At 40.6% G+C, this 22,128-nt stretch overlaps 1 protein-coding gene across 3 annotated transcripts in view; it reads left to right on the plus strand.

The window, feature by feature from the left end:
* Window positions 1–22,128, plus strand: part of LOC118368604 (collagen alpha-1(XXV) chain) — a 135,087-nt gene that overhangs the window by 37,283 nt on the left and 75,676 nt on the right. For all 3 annotated transcript variants that reach the window (XM_052495763.1, XM_052495766.1, XM_052495764.1), the window contains exons 7-8: window positions 2,237–2,263; window positions 17,596–17,640. In XM_052495763.1, the coding sequence (XP_052351723.1) occupies window positions 2,237–2,263; window positions 17,596–17,640 (72 nt within the window). The remainder of the gene's footprint in view (window positions 1–2,236; window positions 2,264–17,595; window positions 17,641–22,128) is intronic.

Consider the following 22,128-nt stretch of genomic DNA (forward strand, 5'->3'; position numbering starts at 1 on the left):
TAATTACAGTGGTTGTCGAGGGTGCAACAGGTCAGCACCTCAGGAGTAATTGTCAGTTGGCTTTTCATAGCCGATCATTGAGAGTATCTCCACCGCTCCGGCTGTCTCTAGAGAGTTGAAAACACCAGGTCAGGGACAGGTAGCACGTCCGGTGAACAGGTCAGGGTTCCATAGCCGCAGGCAGAACAGTTGAAACTGGAGCAGCAGCACAGCCAGGTGGACTGGGGACAGCAAGGAGTCATCATGCCAGGTAGTCCTGAGGCATGGTCCTAGGCTCAGGTCCTCCGAGAGAGAGAGAAAGAAGGAGATAATTAGAGAGAGCATACTTAAATTCACACATGACACCAGATAAGAAAAGAGAAATACTCCAGATATAACAGACTGATCCTAGCCCCCGACACAAACTACAGCAGCATAAATACTGGGAGACACTGTGGCCCCGTCAGATACCCCCGGACAGGGCCAAACAGGCAGGATATAACCCCACCAACTGTGCCAAAGCACAGCCCCCACACCACTAGAGGAATATCTTCAACCACCAACTTACCATCCTGAGACAAGGCCGAGTATAGCCACGGCACAATCCAAGTGGGGGCGCCAACCCAAACAGAAAGATCACGTCAACCCACTCAGGTTTTTTCTTTTTTTCTACTGTGACTTGTTTATTGTTTACTCCATGTGTAACTCTGTGTTGCTGTCTGTTCACACTGCTATGCTTTATCTTTGTCACGCCTTGGTCTTAGTATTTTGTGTTTTCTTTATTATTTGATCAGGCCAGGGTGTGACATGGGTTTATGTTATATTGTATGTTCGTATTGGGGTTTGTAGTATTTGGGATTGCGGCTGATTAGGGGTGTTGTATAGGCTTGGCTGCCTGAGGCGGTTCTCAATCAGAGTTAGGTGATTCTCGTTGTCTCTGATTGGGAACTGTATTTAGGTAGCCTGGTTTCGCTTTGTATTTTGTGGGTGATTGTTCCTGTCTCTGTGTAGTTTCACCAGATAGGCTGTAATAGGTTTCCTCGTTCCGTTTGTTGTTTTGTATTTTGTATCGTTATTTCATGTGTCACTTTTTCTATTAAAGTCATGAGTAACCACTACGCTGCATTTCGGTCCGACTCTCTTTCTACAAACGAAGAACGCCGTTACAATCTTGGCCAGGTCACAGTTGTAAATGAGAACTTGTTCTCAACTAGCCTACCTGGTTAAATAAAGGTGAAATAAAATAAAGAAAATTAAAATAAAGAAAAGTGACGCACCCCTCCTAACTGACTTCCCTAGTTAAATAAAGGTAAAAACAAATTGTCTTGGCCTTTAGGCCTATATATCACAGTCACAAGGCCTTTGAATTATCAGGTTATAGAGCAAACAACGCAATTATCACAACACATAGGTTGTCATATGTTGTAATATGGGGGTGGGCTTGGCATCCCTGACCTTGCCAACAGACAAAGAGCTGTGTATCAGTGGGCTCGTTAACAGTAACAAGGGGTGATGTACAATGAAACGAGGATGCGAGAGCCCAGGTAGTTGGGTAGAACATTTATCCAAAAAAACATGTTTCTTTTGGAACATCAGGTGACATTCTGATGACTGATACACCGAATGTCCTGAAAATGTACTAAAAACATCTCAATGACTTCCCAGGATCATAGGGAGAACTAGATAAAGGTATCATAGAGAACGTTCCCTTGTTATCATAATACAATGTCCCAATGAAAGGAAATTATGCTTTGGGATCTTGACAAAAACTTCCATGGGACCATCCTTAGGGACGTCCCTGAAACAAACTGGGAACTAGACAAAAACTCCACAGGATCATGACAAAATGTTCCGAGAACATCCTAAAATCATCCTCAGGGACGTTCTCGGAACAAACCGGGATCTAGACAAAACCTCCACAAGACCATGATACAATAATAATAATAATAATAATAATAATATATGCCATTTAGCTGACGCTTTTATCCAAAGCGACTTACAGTCATGTGTGCATACATTCTACGTATGGGTGGTCCCGGGAATCGAACCCACTACCCTGGCGTTACAAGCGCCATGCTCTACCAACTGAGCCACAGAAGGACCCTGTTGACTTTTGGCAAACATTTCATGTTGTTCTGGGGACATTCTAACAACTTATTTTTGTTTGCAGGGAATGAAATCCCACCACTATTTGCAGGGCGAGTCTCTCCCTTGTGACCCTGTTACATATTATTATATCTAACATCTTTCTTTCTAGGGACCTGAGGGGCCACCAGGACAAAAGGTAGAGTTGATTTCATCTACTATCAGATAGCTTCTGAATCATATAACAAAAACTTTTGATGTGGTTTTTTATTTATAATTATTCTTGTTTTTTTTTGTAATGTATCTGTGAGACCTGTCCTTTATTTCCTTTTTGTGAGAAAATGTTTGTACTCAGGGCCCTAAGATTGAAGAGGGCCCAAAGTCACGACGAATAGCCTAGGTTAGGCTGGGTGGTATGCCATATTTTACGATATACCAGTATTGATGCACAGACCGGTTTGGGTTTTTACTATACCTTCTATAACGATATTTGAATGTTTTGTTTGTTATACACTGTTTATTATGTCCCTGAGTGCAGGAAATGCAGAAATTGATGAAAATTCGGGAAAAATTTTTTGGGTTGAAGTTGAATTGAACAGTTTAAAAACAATAGAGAAAGACCAATTGAAAACACTTAGAATGTATGTGTTACCACCGTAGGGTCACACACTACTCAAAGCAAATTTAGAACTTTTATTTTTCAAAAACATAAATTGTAAAAATGGTGATATGATATTTTGGCCATATTGCCCAGCCCTATGTCCTAAGTAGCCCAGTGTCAGCTACTGTTATTAGTTATCCTCTACAATATTACATCTCATCCATATCCCCTCATGAGACCTAGACAGACTGTTGGGAGACTAATCCTGGGCTCACATACTCAGGAAACAAAATACATTCTCAACATCTTACACTCAAAATAACCATTATGCCCACTCTACAGTCCACTGAGTGGGGTGCAAGGTGTGTTAACTCAACCCATTCAGCTCTACTATTAAACACCCTAATGATGCAAGGCAGCCATTATGCACCAGATTGTTCACCACACATTGCAGTGGAGAGCTGAGGACTATCACATACACATACTGTAAAGGTACATTTTGCAGTTTATATCTGTCCCATTCAGATAGAATTTAAGAGGAGAAGAAGAGAGAGGGCACCTTCGAACCATCAAAATGTAAGTCCATGACATTCTCCAGTAAGAGGATTCCATCAAAGCTGGACCTGTACTCTGATGGTCGCCAGCTAGCCACAACATCCTCAGAGTCACAATAGACAGCAAACTGTCATGGTCCAAACACCTCTCTAACATCTCCATCAGAGCAGCTCAGAAACCGGGAGCACTGAGGAGGGTAACACCAAGAGCCGAGCCATCATCTACAAGGCACATGTCTGCAGTGTCACTTCCCTGAGCTGGATGAGTGCCCCATCTACTCCCCTCAGCCTGCTTTGACAACATCCAGTGTGGAACAGGACACCGCCCCTACACAACTCACCATCCCCAGCCTTCACAGAGACGACAGGTTGCTGCTGCTTCAGCCCTGTACAAAATGCACCCAACCACTGCCATATGGACCTCAAAGCTATGCTCCCCCCACCATATACCAGACGCCGTGCTACCTACATATGCACAGCCATGCCAGACCTTGCTCTCACCCTTCCAGTCAACGGAGCATGCTCCCTAGACAGAAGCTTCCATTAGCACTGCTTTGGGAGTAACCTTTCTGCCAAACTACGTCCCCGTGCCCTTATGTCCTCATACTGATGGAATTCCCTTTGGAAGTAATTAGGCGACATTCTGTGAATAAATAATGCATTGCCTTAAATCAGTGTTGTTGTTGCTATTAACATTTATGAATTACATAGAAAAGGTTGTCATATTTATTTTTATTACCAAAACAGACTGTTATTTTAGCACAATTACAGTATTCTGTCAAATGAAAATAGACATTTTTCCCTTAAATAATGTGCAGATTTTTCCTAAGGTACAATCTACATTAGTACTAAAAAGCTGATTTACCATAATTTGATTTCAGTATCATTTAGTTTTTAGAAATGTAAGAAAATGTACATTTTGACATTTACAGTGGGGAGAACAAGTATTTGATACACTACCGATTTTGCAGGTCTTCCTACTTACAAAGCATGTAGAGGTCTGTAATTTTTATCATTGGTACACTTCAACTGTGAGAGATGGAATTTAAAACAAAAATCCAGAAAATCACATTGTATCATTTTTAAGTAATTCATTTGCATTTTATTACATGACATAAGAATTTAATCAACTACCAACCAGTAAGAATTCCGGCTCTCACAGACCTGTTAGTTTCTGCAGAATCGAGCAGTGTACCGGGGCGGTACACCAAAATGTGAAATACAAATCATTGCATTGACAAAAAGTGATTCATCCAATTGATCCTGAGAGACAATGACCAAAAATATGGCTAAGATTTCTGTACTTTCTAAACCCCCAGCCAGCATTAGCATCGCTGCTAGTGAAACAATGGGAGTGTTAGGGCCTACTGTAGAATGATTAAAAAAGCATGCCTAAATCATCAAAGTAACTTCAAATTAAATGGTATAGAAACCCAAATACCATAACAAGTTGCACATATAGAGTATTGGAGGATTATTATATAAAATTTCCTGTAAAAAAATGGGGGGGGGGAATAAACTCTACTGTATGTGTACATATAGAGAGAGGGTAGCTGGTTTCTGTATAAAAAATATATATATTTTACAAATTTTACCTTTATATTCAAAAAATGTTTTTGTTTATTTTTAGGTTTTTATTTCACCTTTATGTGACCAGGTAGGCCAGTTGAGGACAAGTTCTCATTTACAACTGTGACCTGGTCAAGATAAAGCAAAACAGTGCGACAAAAACAACAACACAGAGTTACACATGGGATAAACAAGCGTACAGTCAATAACACAATAGAAAAATATGTATACAGTGTGTGCAAATGAAGTAAGGAGGTAGTAAAGGCAATAAATTGGCCATAGTGGCGAAGTAATCGCAATTTAGCAATTTTCACTGAAGTTATATATGTGCAGATGAGGATGTACAAGTAGAAATACTGGTGTGCAAAAGAGCAGAAAAACAAAAACAAATATGGGGATGAGGTATGTAGTTGTATTATACACATTATACCCAAACATAAACACATTAAAATACAAAAACGCAGTCATGGAAAACACAAATAGAACATTAAAAATCAAACAGTCCTCCACAAATAAGTCCCCAATCATTATGTTAAATTGCTCGAGTGGCACCAGAACAACAAGATTAAATGTATTTGGATAGTTGTTCCAGCAATACTGTGCATTAAAACTAAAAGCAGATTTACCTAACTTGGTGGAGACCCTTGGAACTTTAAGAGTTAACCATCCCTGTGAACGGGTTAGGCAACTCAGGTGTCTATACTTCAACAGCAAAGTTAGATAAGACGGAAGTTTATGAAATAGGGCCTTGTAAACAAAAAGAGAGTAATGTAGAGATCGACAGCCAACATTTTGATACAGGATGCAGTAATGAGTATCAAAAGGTTTAAGAGTAATAGCAGCTGCACTTTTATTCATAATATCACTATAATCAAGAACAGATTAAAAGGTTGACTGAATAATCTGCTTCCAACTGCTTAGAGAAAGGCCAGATCTGTTTCAGTAGAAAAAGCCAACTTTAATTATTAGCTTCTTAACCAGCTCATCTACTGTATATGTTTTTTCAACGTCAATTCCATATCAATCCAAACGTCTAAGTGTTTATGTGTGGGAACACGTTTGATTGGAAAACCAGTTTTGACACAGCCAGATCAAACGTCGGGGCAACAGCATACATACTAATAGTATCATTCGCATATAGATGAAGTTTAAACATTTTAACAGACTGACCAATGGTGTTTATATAAATAGTGAAGAGAATAGGTCCCAAAATCCACCCCTGTGGTACACTTTTATGTACTTCAAGAAATTCAGACCTAACCCCATCAATTACGATGGCCTAAGTTCTAGCCCTAAGATAATCATGAAACCATGAACAGGCATATCAGAGTTCAGGCATATCTTATTCAAAAAAATATCATAATCAACAGTATCAAAAGTGTCATGTCTGACTATGATTAAATTAGATGACATGCTATTTTATCAAGTCGATTACCAAACGTTTAATTGATTACGTGATTGAATTAAACCATGCAACAATTAAAGCATTAATAAACTGGGGCACCACGGAAGCATTAATTTATATAGAGCGGTTATCTCCTGAATCCACTCTCTTAAAGATGAAGATCTGTTATATCAATTAGCAGTCAATTATTGTCACCTCGATCGGTAGGTCTCATTCTGATTGTCGTAAGTACTTGGTTATCTGCACAAACCCTAGTTAATAAGTTGAATCCGCAATACACAAATTGGCTTAATTATTTATTTACTAAAATACCTAAATAATCACACAGAATTACATATACACATGATGAGTAATCGATGTGTGATCTATCCTGTGTACATTTATATATATCTATCCTGTGTATATACATATATATGACATGATGAGTTATCGATGTGTGATCTATCCTGTGTACATTTATATATATCTATCCTGTGTATATACATATATATGACATGATGAGTAATCGATGTGTGATCTATCCTGTGTATATATATATATATATATATATATATATATATATATATATATATATATACACACAGGATAGATCACACATCGATTACATATATATATATAACATGTCATAAAAAGCCCCTAGTGGGCTAACCCAATATGACAGCTGATTACACAAAGGATGGGGGTTGGGTTTGAATGAAAGAGCGGGAAGACTGAGGGAAAAATGGATTGGGTCTCTATCGGATCTTGAGAAACTATGCTACCGTAAATACAGAATCTTATGAATTCTAATAACCGCCCATTTGTGAAAGGAAAATAAAAAGAGCAAAGTTGTACATTTACCAACGATTCAAGAATCTTAGCAAGACAAGGATGCCTTGAAATGAGGTGATCATTTTTAAGATCATTACTGTCCCTGCCCTTATGGAGTAGCAGCACAAGAGCTAATTTCCATTCTTTAGGAATATTTCCTGATAACAATGTCCAATTACAAATGTGGTTATTGAGCCAACAATGATGGGCGCTGCATACTTAAGAGGACCAGGATCCAATTGGTCGGCCCCTGTGGATTTATTGTTGTCCTGGATGCTAGCTAAGCATCCAGGACTTATTTTTCTGTAAATAGCCTAAAATAATAATTTCTCTGATCATTCAGCAAGTTTCCCCTATCAGCATCCAGCCCAATATCATTGTGAATAGGCTTAGAAGTTATTTCAAAGAGAGAACCCACTGAAATAAATTTTGACTAAATGCATCAATGATGCCATTTTTATCTGTAATGAGGCTAGTGTCTGAATTTTTTGGGGGGTGGCAGAGAGGAGGAAGTAGTACCCTTCAGGGTTCGACAGTTTTCCAGAATTTAGACGGTTCCCAATACACAATAACTCCTCAGTTGTTGCCAGTCCTGGGCTAAGACTGTGTTTCTGGCCTTGACCCAAGCATCATCTCTTTTATGAATTACATCTGATAATTCCGGTGTACCAGGCATTCGATCAACCTTTAACCCTTGAAAAAGGCTCAAAGCTAAATCAGGTTCAGGGATAGCTGAAGTACAATCAAGGTCGCGAAGATAGAGATCATGTAAAAAAAATGTTCTTTGGGATGATACACCTCAAGCTGAACCTCGGCAAGACGGAGCTGCTCTTCCTCCCGGGGAAGGACTGCCCGTTCCATGATCTCGCCATCACGGTTGACAACTCCATTGTGTCCTCCTCCCAGAGCGCTAAGAACCTTGGCGTGATCCTGGACAACACCCTGTCGTTCTCAACTAACATCAAGGCGGTGTCCCGTTCCTGTAGGTTCATGCTCTACAACATCCGCAGAGTACGACCCTGCCTCACACAGGAAGCGGCGCAGGTCCTAATCCAGGCACTTGTCATCTCCCGTCTGGATTACTGCAACTCGCTGTTGGCTGGGCTCCCTGCCTGTGCCATTAAACCCCTACAACTCATCCAGAATGCCGCAGCCCGTCTGGTGTTCAACCTTCCCAAGTTCTCTCACGTCACCCCGCTCCTCCGCTCTCTCCACTGGCTTCCAGTTGAAGCTCGCATCCGCTACAAGACCATGGTGCTTGCCGTGAGGGGAACGGCACCTCAGTACCTCCAGGCTCTGATCAGGCCCTACACCCAAACAAGGGCACTGCGTTCATCCACCTCTGGCCTGCTCGCCTCCCTACCACTGAGGAAGTACAGTTCCCGCTCAGACCAGTCAAAACTGTTCGCTGCTCTGGCTCCCCAATGGTGGAACAAACTCCCTCACGACGCCAGGACAGCGGAGTCAATCACCACCTTCCGGAGACACCTGAAACCCCACCTCTTTAAGGAATACCTAGGATAGGATAAAGTAATCATTCTCACCCCCCTCCTTAAAAGATTTAGATGCACTATTGTAAAGTGGCTGTTCCACTGGATGTCATAAGGTGAATGCACCAATTTGTAAGTCGCTCTGGATAAGAGCGTCTGCTAAATTACTTAAATGTAATGTAAATGTAATGATACGAGGCATAGGTTTGTATTTTTTAAATCTCTAACACAAACATTATAGTATTACAGTTCTACCAAGTATTCTGACAGATTTTTATGAGCTGTTTGACTGCAACTAAGCATATATGTAAGTTAATATTGATTTTGTGCATGGTTGTAACCAGTTATAACCATAGGCAAGTACATACGGTGCGGCATCTCTGCAGGTTTTTAGATTTGCCCTAGAATGATTACATTTTAAAGAATACACAACAATACAGCTCTGGGTGTAGACAGAACACAGATACGCTCTGAATCTATCTGGTCAAAATCTGATACAGGTCCCCCTCCACCCTCTGGAGGGATGGATAACTTGTTACTATGTCTCAAGAGAAACCTAGATTCAAATAAAGATCCTATCTATCAAATTAATATAGACAGAATTCATTAAAAAGTCCATATTGATACAGAAATACTAAACAATGCAAGAACAAGTGCATTGACAAACATCAAAATGTGGAAGAATTGAATAAATTACCTTTGGGCTGTGATCAAAAATGTACCCATTTGTTTGTATGAGGGTTAATAGTGCTGCTGAGCCATGAGATTCTATGCTAGTCTCAGGCTTACTATAGAGCAGTAGGGCACACATATGATAACCACCAAATCAAATTGTATTTGTCACATACACATGGTTCGCAGATGTTAATGCAAGTGTAGCGAAATGCTTGTGCTTCTAGTTCTGACCATGCAGTAATATCTAACAAGTAATCTAACCTAACAATTTCACAACAACTACCTTATACACACAAGTGTAAAGGAATGAATACGAATATGTACATAAAAATATATGAATAAGTGATGGCCGAACGGCATAGGCAAGATGCTGTAGATGGTATAGAGTACAGTATATACATATGAGATGAGTAATGTAGGGTATGAAAACATTATATAAAGTGGCATTGTTTAAAGTGGCTAGTGATACATTTATTACTTCAATTTTTCCATTATTAAAGTGGCTAAAGTTGAGTCAGTATGTTGGCAGCAGCCACTCAATGTTAGTGATGGCTGTTTAACAGTCTGATGGCCATGAGATAGAAGCTGTTTTTCAATCTCTCGGTCCCCGCTTTGATGCAACTGTACTGACCTCACCTTCTGGATGATAGCGGGGTGAACAGGCAGTGGCTCTGGTGGTTGTTGTCCTTGATGATCTTTTTGGCCTTCCTGTGACATCGGGTGGTGTAGGTGTCCTGGAGGGCAGGTATTTTACACCCGGTGATGCGTTGTGCAGACCTCACTACCCTCTGGAGAGCCTTACGGTTATGAGCGGAGCAGCTGCCGTACGATTGTGCATCTGTAAAAGTTTGTGAGTGTTTTTGGTAACAAGCCGAATTTCTTCAGCCTCCTGAGGTTGAAGAGACCATGTAAAGAGTAGGAGATCATTAATCCTCACTTGTAATGTCTACAGAGTCTAAATTGCTGTGTCTAGAAAATAACAAGGAGAACGTGGAAACATAACAGAGCGCTGTCTCCTTTTTTTTTTTACTTCACATTGACTAAGCTTCTCAGTGTGGCTATTCCCAAATTCCTGTGCCTTCTGTCATTCTAATCTCACAAGTCTTGAAATTTCACATGAGATGTTTACCCTGGATGGTATTTTAAGGTAATCAAACCCTCTCAGCCCCGAAGAGGAGCAGAGATATCAAAGGTTGTCTCAGCTTGTTTTTCTCCCATTTTCTCCTTCTCTGTTCGCAGCGCTGTGTCTCGCAAGGACTGGCGCTGGAGGTTTGTAGCTGGGTATTACCGCCACACCAGCGGTCACGAGTCATGACGGCAGTCAAATTCCAGATGACTATTTAGTCACAGTAATTAGGCTTCTCCAAGCTCTGATGCTGCTGATGGTCATTAGTAGCCTACCAAAATTGTTAACTGCCTGGTACTCAGCACTCTATTGTCCCTCTAATCATTCTGACATCAATGTAAATGTATTCAAAAAGCTAATCAAACACTTCATAAGAGCCCATGAGCAAGATGGCTCCGACAGAGGGGGCCACCTCTCGTCTAGTCCGTAGGAAACTTGTTTTATTAATGTATACTTTCTTACATTGTTATCTCAGAAAATGTTAAGTGTTATAACATACAGCCGGGAAGAACTATTGGATATCAGAGTGGCGGTGACTCACCAGCAACACCAGCATTACGACCAGGAATACGACTTTCTCAAAGCGGATTCTTTGTTCGCACCTCCCAAGGCATTTGAACTGATTCCAGAGGCCAATTCAAAACAACGCCACTTGAGGAGAGGAATTCGGAGTGGTCTTCTAGTCAGACTTTGGAGGCGCGCACACCACCCACTGCTTTCAAGTATATTACTCACTAAACGTTCAGTCTCTAGATAACAAAGTTGACGACATCAGAGCAAGGGTTGCTTTCCAGAGAGACATCAGGGATTGTAACATACTGTGTTTCACGGAAACATGGCTCTTTCGGGATAAACTGTCGGAATCTGTCCAGCCATCTGGATTCTCAGTGCATCGCACCGACACGAATAAACATCTCTCCAGGAACAAGAAAGGCAGGGGTGTATGTTTCATGATTAACGACTCATGGTGTAATTGTAATAACATACAGGAACTCAAGTCCTTTTTGCTCACCTGACCTAGAATACCTCACAATCAAATGCAGACCGTATTATCTCCCAAGAGAACTCTCTTCGGTTATTGTCACAGCCGTGTAAATCCCCCCTCAAGCTGATACCTCGGCGGCCCTCAAGGAACTTCACTGGGCTTTGTGCAAACTGGAAACCACATATCCTTAGGATGCATTTATTGTAGCTGGGGATTTTAGAAAAAGGCTACCTTGATTCTATCAGCATATCGACTGCAGCACTAGTGCTGGAAAAACACTAAACCATTGTTACTCTAACTTCCGGTATGCATACAAGGCCCTCCCAAGCCCTCCTTTTGGCAAATCTGACCACAACTCCATTTTGCTCCTCCCTTCCTATAGGCAAAAATTCAAACAGGAAGCACCCATGCTAAGGACTATTCAATGCTGGTCTGACGACCAATCAAAATCCACACTTCAAGATTGTTTTGATCACCGGACTGGGATATGTTCGGGTAGCTTCTGGGAATAATATGAATGCGTACACTGAGACAATTACTGAGTTTAACTAGAGGTGCATAGGAGATGTTATACCTACTGTGACTATTAAAACCTACCCTAACCAGAAGCCGTGGATAGATGGCAGCATTCGCGCAAAACTGAAAGCACGAGCCACCACATTTAACCATGGCAAGGTGATGGGGATTATGGCCGAATACAGAGTAGTTATTCCCTCCGCAAGGCAATCAAACAGGCAAAACATCAGTATTGAGACAAAGTGGAGTTGCAATTCAACGGCTCAGACACAAGATGTATTTGGCAGGGTCTACAGACAATCACGGACTACAAAAGGAAAACCAGCCACGTCACGGACATCGACGTCTTGCTTCCGGACAAGCTAAACAGGTTCTTCGTCCGCTTTCAGGATAACACAATGCCACCGACGCGGCGAGCTACCAAGGACTGTGGGCTCTCCTGCTCCGTGGCCGACATGAGTAAGACATTTAAACGTGTTAACCCTCGCAAGGCTGCCGGCCCAGACAGCATCCCTAACCGCGTCCTCAGAGCATGCGCAGACCAGCTGGCTGATTTGTTTACGGAGATATTCCATCTCTCCCTATCCCAGTCTGCCGTCCCCACATGCTTCAAGATGGCCACCATTTTTCTGTACCCAAGAATGCAAAGGTAACTGAACTAAATGACTCACTTCTGTCATCATGAAGTGCTTTGAGAGACTAGTCAAGGATCATATCACCACCACCTTACATGTCACCCTAGACCCACTTCAGTGTGCTTACCGCCCCAATATGTCCACAGACAATGCAATCACCATCACACTGCACAATACCCTATCCCATCTGGACAAGAGGAATACCTATGTAAGAGTGCTGTTCATTGACTATAGCTCAGCATTCAACACCATAGTACCCTCCAAGCTAATCATTAAGCTCAAGGCCCTGGGTCTGAACCCCACCCTGTGCAATTGGATCCTGGACTTCCTGATGGGCTGCCCCAAGCTGGTGAAGGTAGGAAACAACATCTCCCCTTCGCTGATCCTCAACACTGGGGCCCCGCAAGGGTGCATACTTAGCCTCCTCCTGTACTCCCTGTTCATCCATTGACGGTGTGGCTAAGCACGCCTCCAACTCACTCATCAAGTTTACAGACGACACAACATTGGTAGGCTTGATTACCAACAACGACGAGACAGCCTAACAGGGAGGAGGTGAGTGCTCTGTGGGTGTGGTGTCAGGAAAATAACCTCTCACTCAACGTCAACAAAACAAAGTAGATGGTCATGGACTTCAGGAAACAGCAGAGGGAGCACCCCCTATCCACATCGATGGGACAGAAGTGGAGAAGGTGGAAAGTTTTAAGTTCCTCTGGGTACATATCTCTGACAAATTGAAATGGTCCGCCTCTTAAACCTCAGGAGGCTGAATAAATGTGGCTTGTCACCTAAAACTCTCACAAACTTTTACAGATGCACAATTTAGAGCGTCATGTCAGGCTGTATCACCATCTGGTAGGGCACCTAGAGGTCGACTGATTATGATTTTTCAACACCGATACTAATACCGATCATTAGAGGACCAAAAAAAGCAGATGCCGATTAATCGGCCGATTTAAAATAAATAAATATATATATATATATATATATGTAATAATTAAAATTACAACAATACTGAATGAACAATGAACACTTCTATTTTAACTTAATATAATACATAAATAAAATCCATTTAGTCTCAAATAAATAATGAAACATGTTAAATTTGGTTTAAATAATGCAAAAACAGTGTTGAAGAAAGTAAAAGTGCAATATGTGCCATGTAAAAAAGCGAATGTTCCTTGCTCAGAACATGAGAACATATGAAAGCAGGTGGTTCCTTTTATTAGTCTTCAATATTCCCAGTTAATACGTTTTAGGTTGGAGTTATTATAGGAATTATGACATGTTAACTATTTCTCTCTATACCATTTGTGTTTCATATACCTTTGACTATTGGATGTTCTTATAGGCATTTTAGTATTGCCAGCCTAATCTCAGAAGTTCATAGGCTTGAAGTCATTAACAGCGCTGTGCTTCAAGCATTGCTAAGAGCTGCTGGCAAACACAGTAAAGTGCAGTTTGAATGAATTCTTACAAGCCTGCTGTTGCCTACCACCGCACAGTCAGACTGCTCTATCAAATATCAAATCATAGACTTAATTATAATAAACACACAGAAATACGAGCCTTTGGTCATTAATATGGTCAAATCTGTAAACTATCATTTCGAAAACAAAACGTTTATTCTTTCAGTGAAATACGGAACCTTTCCTTATTTTATTGAACGGTTGGCAACCCTAAGTCTAAGTATTGCTTCTACATTGACCAACCTTCAATGTTATGTCATAATTATGTAAAATTCTGGCAAATTAATTTACGGTCTTTGTTAGGAAGAAATGGTCTTCACACATGCGGCCAAAACTTACCCTGACTTTGCTTGCACTGAACGCAAGAGAAGTGACACAATTTCCCTCATTAATATTGCCTGCTAACATGCATTTCTTTTAACAAAATATTCAGGTAAAAAAAATATACTTCTGTGTATTTATTTGAATGATGGCATTGATGTTTATGGTTAGGATCGTTTGTGCTTTTTTCACAAATGTGCTTTTGTTAAATCATCACCCGTTTGGCGAAGTTGAAGTAGGCTGGGATTCGATGATAAATTAACAGGCACCACGTTGATTATATGCAACGCAGGGCAAGCTAGTTAACCTAGTAATATCATCAACCATGTGTAGTTAATTAGTGATTATATGAAGATTAAACTTATCTTATAAAAAACAATCAATGTTAGCTAGCAACTTACCTTGGCTCCTGGCAGCCACAAGGTCCTTTTGATGCTACACTCGCATAACAGGTGGTCAGCCTGCCACGCAGTCTCCTCGTGAATTGCAATGTTATCGGCCATAATCAGCGTCCAAAAAGGCTGATTACCGATTGTTATGAAAACTTGAAATTGGCCCTGATTTATCGGTCGACCTCTAACGGCAAACTTGCATCACCCACATCCGCAGGTTTCTCCAGAGGGTGGTGCGCTCTGTCCAACACATCACTGGGGGCAAACTACCTGCCCTCATCAAGGACAACAACCACTGCTTGTTCACCCCGCTCATCCAGAAGGCGAAGTCAGTACAGGTGCATCAAAGCTGGGACCGAGAGACTGAAAAACAGCTTCTTTCTCAGGCCATCAGACTGTTAAATAGCCATCGCTAGCACAGAGAGGCTGCTGCCAACATACAGACTTGAAATCATTGGCCAGTTTAATAAATTAAACACTAGTCACTTTATTAATTTCACTTTCATAGTGTTTACATATCTTGCGTTACTCATCTCATATGAACAGTGGGGCAAAAAAGTATTTAGTCAGCCACCAATTATGCAAGTTCTCCCACTTAAAAAGATGAGAGAGGCCTGTAATTTTCATCATAGGTACACTTCAACTATGACAGACGAAATGAGAAAAAAAATCCAGAAAATCACATTGTAGATTTTTAATGAATTTATTTGGAATATTTGTTTCTTACACAGAATAGAATAGGTCATTTTTTGTACTATGGGGGATGGTAGATTGACATAGGCTTTTGCTGTTCGTTAGGCCTACTCGTCTTGTTGGCAGATGAAATGTAAAAGGATAGTTCTTCCAATATCTTCAATATGCGCCTCGGAATTGGATAAGGACACTCACAGTTGCACATCCGGGAGATATTATATTCAGACCAAGGGCACAATGGCCACTGGCCACAAAAAATACATTGATTTTTTTAGGGGGCATTACAGCCACACAAAGGGGAGGCATTATCAAGTGCTTGTCAAATTGTCAATGAGAGACTGATGAAGTGTATACAGCTTGCGCAAAACGCAAAGCAGAGTTCATGCAACTTTCATGCAACTTTTTTCAAGTGATCAATAGAGTCGCATTTTTAAAGAGCTGTAAATTATACATATAGGAGTACCTGTTTCTTTGTTGACCGCTCAACAAAGAATAGCCACAGGTGTGCACTCCCTCACTCCCTCCAATTGTATTCTAAATACTATAAAATAACATAAAATAATGCCATGGAATTCTAAGCAAATCTTGTCTGCTAAATGAACTACAACCATATGGCATAGCCAGATCAGGGCCTATCACAAGGACAACTCAGAGTATGCTATTATGTTCTTCTGAAATAGACAAAAAAAATTAATGTCATGTTTCCCTAGACCTGTCTAAAATAAATAAGGGATTTATTGTTATAGGCTAGCCTATATTACATGGATTTATTTTACTTTTTAAAATGTAGATGTTCCACAGGTCTGCATCAGTAGCTTGTATGCTTTGTGTGGAAGCCAGGAGATGCTAAATGTGTTTGTTAATTAACGGTCAATTACTGGGAGACGGGCAGTTATTTGCTTGACAATCACCGGATGACAAAATGTCATGACCACCACAGCCCTAGTCATGCTTTAGGCATTTGTCAAATAGATTTGAAGGTGAGCCACAGAAAGTCGGAATTGAGCACAAGGGGTTTTAGTGGCAGCCATAGAACTGTCAAATAATCAGTCAACACTGAGAAGTTATGTCACTCTGCATATGACACCTTTCATTAACCTCTTGCTCCTACCTGACACGCAGGCGTCCCATCCAGACATCTGGAAATGCAAATGCACTACGCTAAATGCTAATAGTACTAGTTAAAACTCAAACGTTCATTAAAATACACATGCAGGGTATTGAATTAAAGCTACACTCGTTGTGAATCCAGGCAACAAGTCAGATTTTTAAAATGCTTTTCGGCGAAAGCATGAAAAGCTATTATCTGATAGCATGTAACACCCCAAAAGACCCGCAGGGGACATAAACAAAATAATTAGCATAGTCGGCGCTACACAAACCGCACAAATAAAATATAAAACATTCATTACCTTTGACCATCTTCTTTGTTGGCACTCCTAGATGTCCCATAATCACTATTGGGTCTTTTTTTCAATTAAATCGGTCCATATATAGCCTAGATATCTATCTATGAAGACTGTGTGATAAACGGAAAAAAATAGCGTCTTATAACGTAACGTCATTTTTTTAAATTAAAAAAGTTGACGATAAACTTTCACAAAACACTTCGAAATACTTTTGTAATGCAACTAGGTATTAGTAAACGTTAATAAGCGATCAAATTGATCACGAGGCGATGTGTATTCTATAGGGGTACGTCTGGAAATAATGTCCGGGTAAATCTCAACCAAAATATCCGGTCCGAGACCTGAAGAAATGGGCTGTCTCTTCTTTGTTTGACCAAGAAACAAAGCCTAGGCAAATGACAAGACTGTTGACATCGTGTGGAAGCTGTAGGAATTGCAATCTCGGCTCCAGGTAATTTGCTTTGCCATAGACAATACATGCAAGTGGCACATTGATATATTTTCCCATTTTCAGTGATCAGATTTTCCTGCGCTTTTCGATGAAACGCACGTTCTGTTATAGTCACAGCCGTGATTTAACCAGTTTTATAAACGTCTGAGTGTTTTCTATCCACACATACTAATCATATGCATATACTATATTCCTGGCATGAGCAGCAGGGCGCTGAAATGTTGCGCGATTTTTAACAGAATGTTCGAAAAAGTAGGGGGTAGGAGTAACAGGTTAAATCATGATACAACTAGTCTTAACAGGGAAAAACACAAAGACATATACTTAAAACAGCACAGCATAGTCACCTTCCCGAAGACACATGCAAGCATACTATATGTTATATAAAAAATTGAATGTCTTAGAAGTGTTTATTTTGTGTTTTTTACAGGGTTCCCTCGGGCCTCCTGGCATCCCAGGTGTTGATGGGCTGAAGGTAAGATCAATGTTATAGAGGAAGACCTGATAGATGTAACATAAGTAGATGACATATTTCAATAGCTTTATTTGCAAATTACCTAACCTCATCCCCAAGCTGATGCATAGAGCCTGGTAACAGTGTGAGACTGTTTGGAACTTAGGGGGCGTAGATTTACTAAGTGACATGCTAATGAATTCAAATTCTGAGTGAATCACACGACTATGAGACTTTCCAACAAATTTGTCAATATGGCTTGACCATGGTAATTGACCACCCAATGTACCCTAGGAGTTTAGCTTCCTCAACTTGCTCAATGGTCACACCCTTCATACACAACTCCAGCTGAGGTTTAGGTCAGAGCCAAGAATGGGATGTTCCTCAACAAAGACTATCCTGAAGCTGTGCGCCAGAAGAGGAAACAAATTATCCCAGTCATGAAAGCTGCCAGAGTGCATCAGGACATTGCTTATGTCCGCTATGACAGGCTCATGGTCCACCCTCCCTCCCAAAAGCCTGGAAGGGATGAGAGAGCCATGCCTGTGGGTTCGTAGTGTCAGCCCCGCAGGACACGCACACTTACACACACACACACTTGATGGACTGCTCCCTCTTTGTTTCTCTCAGCTGATTGGTTGACATACTGTAAATTGAGAAATGTTGTGACTAAACTTAACAAAAAGAAGAAGAAATGACATTACCAAACCAAGATAAATGACATAAAACACAATGAAAATAATTATATAATAACAAATTGGAAGCTGTTTTTTTTCTGGATCAAACACGCCAAATAAATTGACATTTTGGATATATATATACGGAATTAATCGAACAAAAGGACCAATTGTGATGTTTATGGGACATATTGGAGTGCCAACAAAAGAAGCTCGTCAAAGGTAGGGCATGATTTATATTTTAATTCTGCGTTTTGCAGAGTTGAAATATGCTACTCTCTTTGTTTTTTACTGTAGTGCTATCATCAGATAATAGCTTCTTAATGCTTTCGCCGAAAAGCCTTTTTAAAATCTGACATGTTGGCTGGATTCACAACGAGTGTAGCTTTAATTTAGTATCCTACATGGGTGATTTAATGAAAGTTTGATTTTTATATCATTTTATTTGAATTTGCCACACTGCATTTTCCCTGGCTTTTGGTCAAAGTGGGACGCGAGCGTCCCCTATCCTACAGAGGTTAAACACTATGTAACTATTTACTAAATGTTTGATTTGAACATGGCGAAACCTGAAGATGTTTGGAACAGTGCGTCACTCCTATTCATGTTAATACTGCTTGGACTTCCAAATAAACATGGTTTATTAAACCTTTTAACCAGAGATTGCCTCACCTTGTAGACTTACCTTAAGTTATTCAACTCCATTCAGCTTCCAAGTGATTTTAGGACAAATAGTTGCTTGTCTGAAGGGTTAATGTTGTTATGGGGCTAAAATATAAATGGGCTAATTGTTTCTGGTAACAGATGGAGTCAGGGTTGTTTCTCAATTAGAGACGATCTGCCTAAAGAGGTCAATGTGGTTGCCTGTATGGATGTATTTTAGAACACCTCAGATAATATCAATCGAATCTAAGTGACTTCTATCCCATCAACAGAGGTGCATCATACAGTACAGTACTGTACATAAAGTGCCACCCTGTGAAAAACCATGGCCCGTAGATACAGTACCAGTCAAAAGTTTGGACACACAGACTCATTCAAGGATTTGTCTTTATTTGTACTATTTCTACATTGTAGAATAATAGTGAAGACATCAAAACAACATACATGGAATCATGTAACCAAAAAAGTGTTTTATTGTACATTTGAGATTCTTCAAAGTAGCCACCCTTTGCCTTGACAGCTTTGCATTCTCTCAGTGAGGAATGCTTTTCCAACAGTCTTGAAGGAGCTCCCACATATGCTGAGCACTTGTTGGTGGCCTTTCCTTCACTCTGCAGTCCAACTCATCCCAAACCATCTCAATTGGGTTGAGGTTGGATGATTGTGGAGGCTAGGTCATCTGATGCAGCACTCCATCACTCTCCTTGGTCAAATAGCCCTTACACAGCCTGGAGGTGTGTTGGGTCATTGTCCTGTTGAAAAACAAATGATAGTCCCACTAAGCGCTCACAAGATGGGATGGCGTATCGCTGCAGAATGCTGTAGTAGCCATGCTGGTTAAGTGTGCCTTGAATTCTAAATAAATCACAGAGAGTGTCACCTTCATGCTTCACGGTGTGAACCACCCATGCGAAGATCATCTGTTCACCTACTCTGTGTCTTATAAAGACACAGTGTTTGGAACCAAAGATATCCCATTTGGACTCATCAGACCAAAGGACAGATTTCCACAGGTCTATTGTCCATTGCTCGTGTTTCTTGTCCCAAGAAAATCTCTTATTGTTATTTGTTTCCTATTAGTAGGGGTTTCTTTGCAGAAATTCGACCATGAAGGCCTGATTCAAGCAGTCTCCTACTGTCTATTACTTGAACGATGTGAAGCATTTATTTGGGCTGCAATTTGAGGCTGGTAACTCTAATGATTTTATCCTCTGCAGCATTGGTAACTCTGGGTCTTCCTTTCCCGTGACATGTGTTATTTCATAGTCTTTCCTTTTTAGATTTTAGATTTATTTTTTAAAGTTATTTTTTTTATTTCACTATACCAATTTGGACTGTTTTGTGTAAGTCCATTACATGAAATGCAACAAAATAGGAAAAACGCCAAGGAGAATGAATCCTTTTCAGTGGGGCAAAAAATGATTTAGTCAGCCACCAATTGTGCAAGTTCTCCCACTTAAAAAGATGAGAGGCCTGTAATTTTCATCATAGGTACACTTCAACTATGACAGACAAAATGAGAACATTTTTTTAAATGAATTTATTTGCAAATTATTGTGGAAAATAAGTATTTGGTCAATAACAAAAGTTTCTCAATACTTGTTATATACCCTTTGTTGGCAATGACAGAGGTCAAACGTTTTCTGTAAGTCTTCACAAGGTTTTCACACACTGTTGCTGGTATTTTGGCCCATTCCTCCATGCAGTGATGTTTTGGGGCTGTTGCTGGGCAACACGGACTTTCAACTCCCTCCAAAGATTTTCTATGGGGTTGAGATCCGGATACTGGCTAGGCCACTGCAGGACCTTGAAATGCTTCTTACGAAGCCACTCCTTCGTTGCCCGGGCGGTGTGTTTGGGATCATTGTCATGCTGAAAGACCCAGCCACGTTTCATCTTCAATGCCCTTGCTGATGGAAGGAGGTTTTCACTCAAAATATCCCACGATACATGGCCCCATTCATTCTTTCCTTTACACGGATCAGTTGTCCTTGGTCCCTTTGCATAAAAACAGCCCCAAAGCATGATGTTTCCACCCCCATGCTTCACAGTAGGTATGGTGTTCTTTGGATGCAACTCAGCATTCTTTGTCCTCCAAACACAACGAGTTGAGTTTTTACCAAAAAGTTCTATTTTGGTTTCATCTGACCATATGACATTCTCCCAATCTTCTTCTGGATCATCCAAATGCTCTCTAGCAAACTTCAGACGGGCCTGGACACGTCTGGCACTGCAGGATTTGAGTCCCTGGCTGCGTAGTGTGTTACTGATTGTAGGCTTTGTTACTTTGGTCCCAGCTCTCTGCAGGTCATTCACTAGGTCCCCCCGTGTGGTTCTGGGATTTTTGCTCACCGTTCTTGTGATCATTTTGACCCCACGGGGTGAGATCTTGCGTGGAGCCCCAGATCGAGGGAGATTATCAGTGGTCTTGTATGTCTTCCATTTCCTAATAATTGCTCCCACAGTTGATTTCTTCAAACCAAGCTGCTTACCTATTGCAGATTCAGTCTTCCCAGCCTGGTGCATGTCTACAATTTTGTTTCTGGTGTCCTTTGACAGCTCTTTGGTCTTGGCCATAGTGGAGTTTGGAGTGTGACTGTTTGAAGTTGTGTACAGGTGTCTTTTATACTGATAACAAGTTCAAACAGGTGCCATTAATACAGGTAACGAGTGGAGGACAGAGGAGCCTCTTAAAGAAGAAGTTACAGGTCTGTGAGATCCAGAAATCTTGCTTGTTTGTAGGTGACCAAATACTTATTTTCCACCATAATTTGCAAATAATTCATTAAAAATCCTACAATGTGATTTTCTGGATTTTTCTTTCTAATTTTGTCTGTCATAGTTGAAGTGTACATATGATGAAAATTACAGGCCTCTCATCTTTTTAAGTGGGAAAACTTGCACAATTGGTGGCTGACTAAATACGTTTTTTGCCCCACTGTAAGATTGATTATACAGACAATTTGGAATTTTCAACACTAATATTTCTCTTTTTTTTCTTTTTTTTTAACCGTCATTTAACTAGGCAAGTCGGTTGAGAACAAATAATAAATTTACAATGACGGCAACGACGACATTGGGCCAATTGTGCGCCGCCCTATGGGACATAAAACAAGAAGCAATGCAGTCAATATTTCTATTAGCCCTTTGGTTACAGTGACAAGCAAGA

The sequence above is a fragment of the Oncorhynchus keta genome, chromosome 35 (assembly GCF_023373465.1).
Source record: "Oncorhynchus keta strain PuntledgeMale-10-30-2019 chromosome 35, Oket_V2, whole genome shotgun sequence".
In the NCBI taxonomy this organism is placed as follows: domain Eukaryota; kingdom Metazoa; phylum Chordata; class Actinopteri; order Salmoniformes; family Salmonidae; genus Oncorhynchus; species Oncorhynchus keta.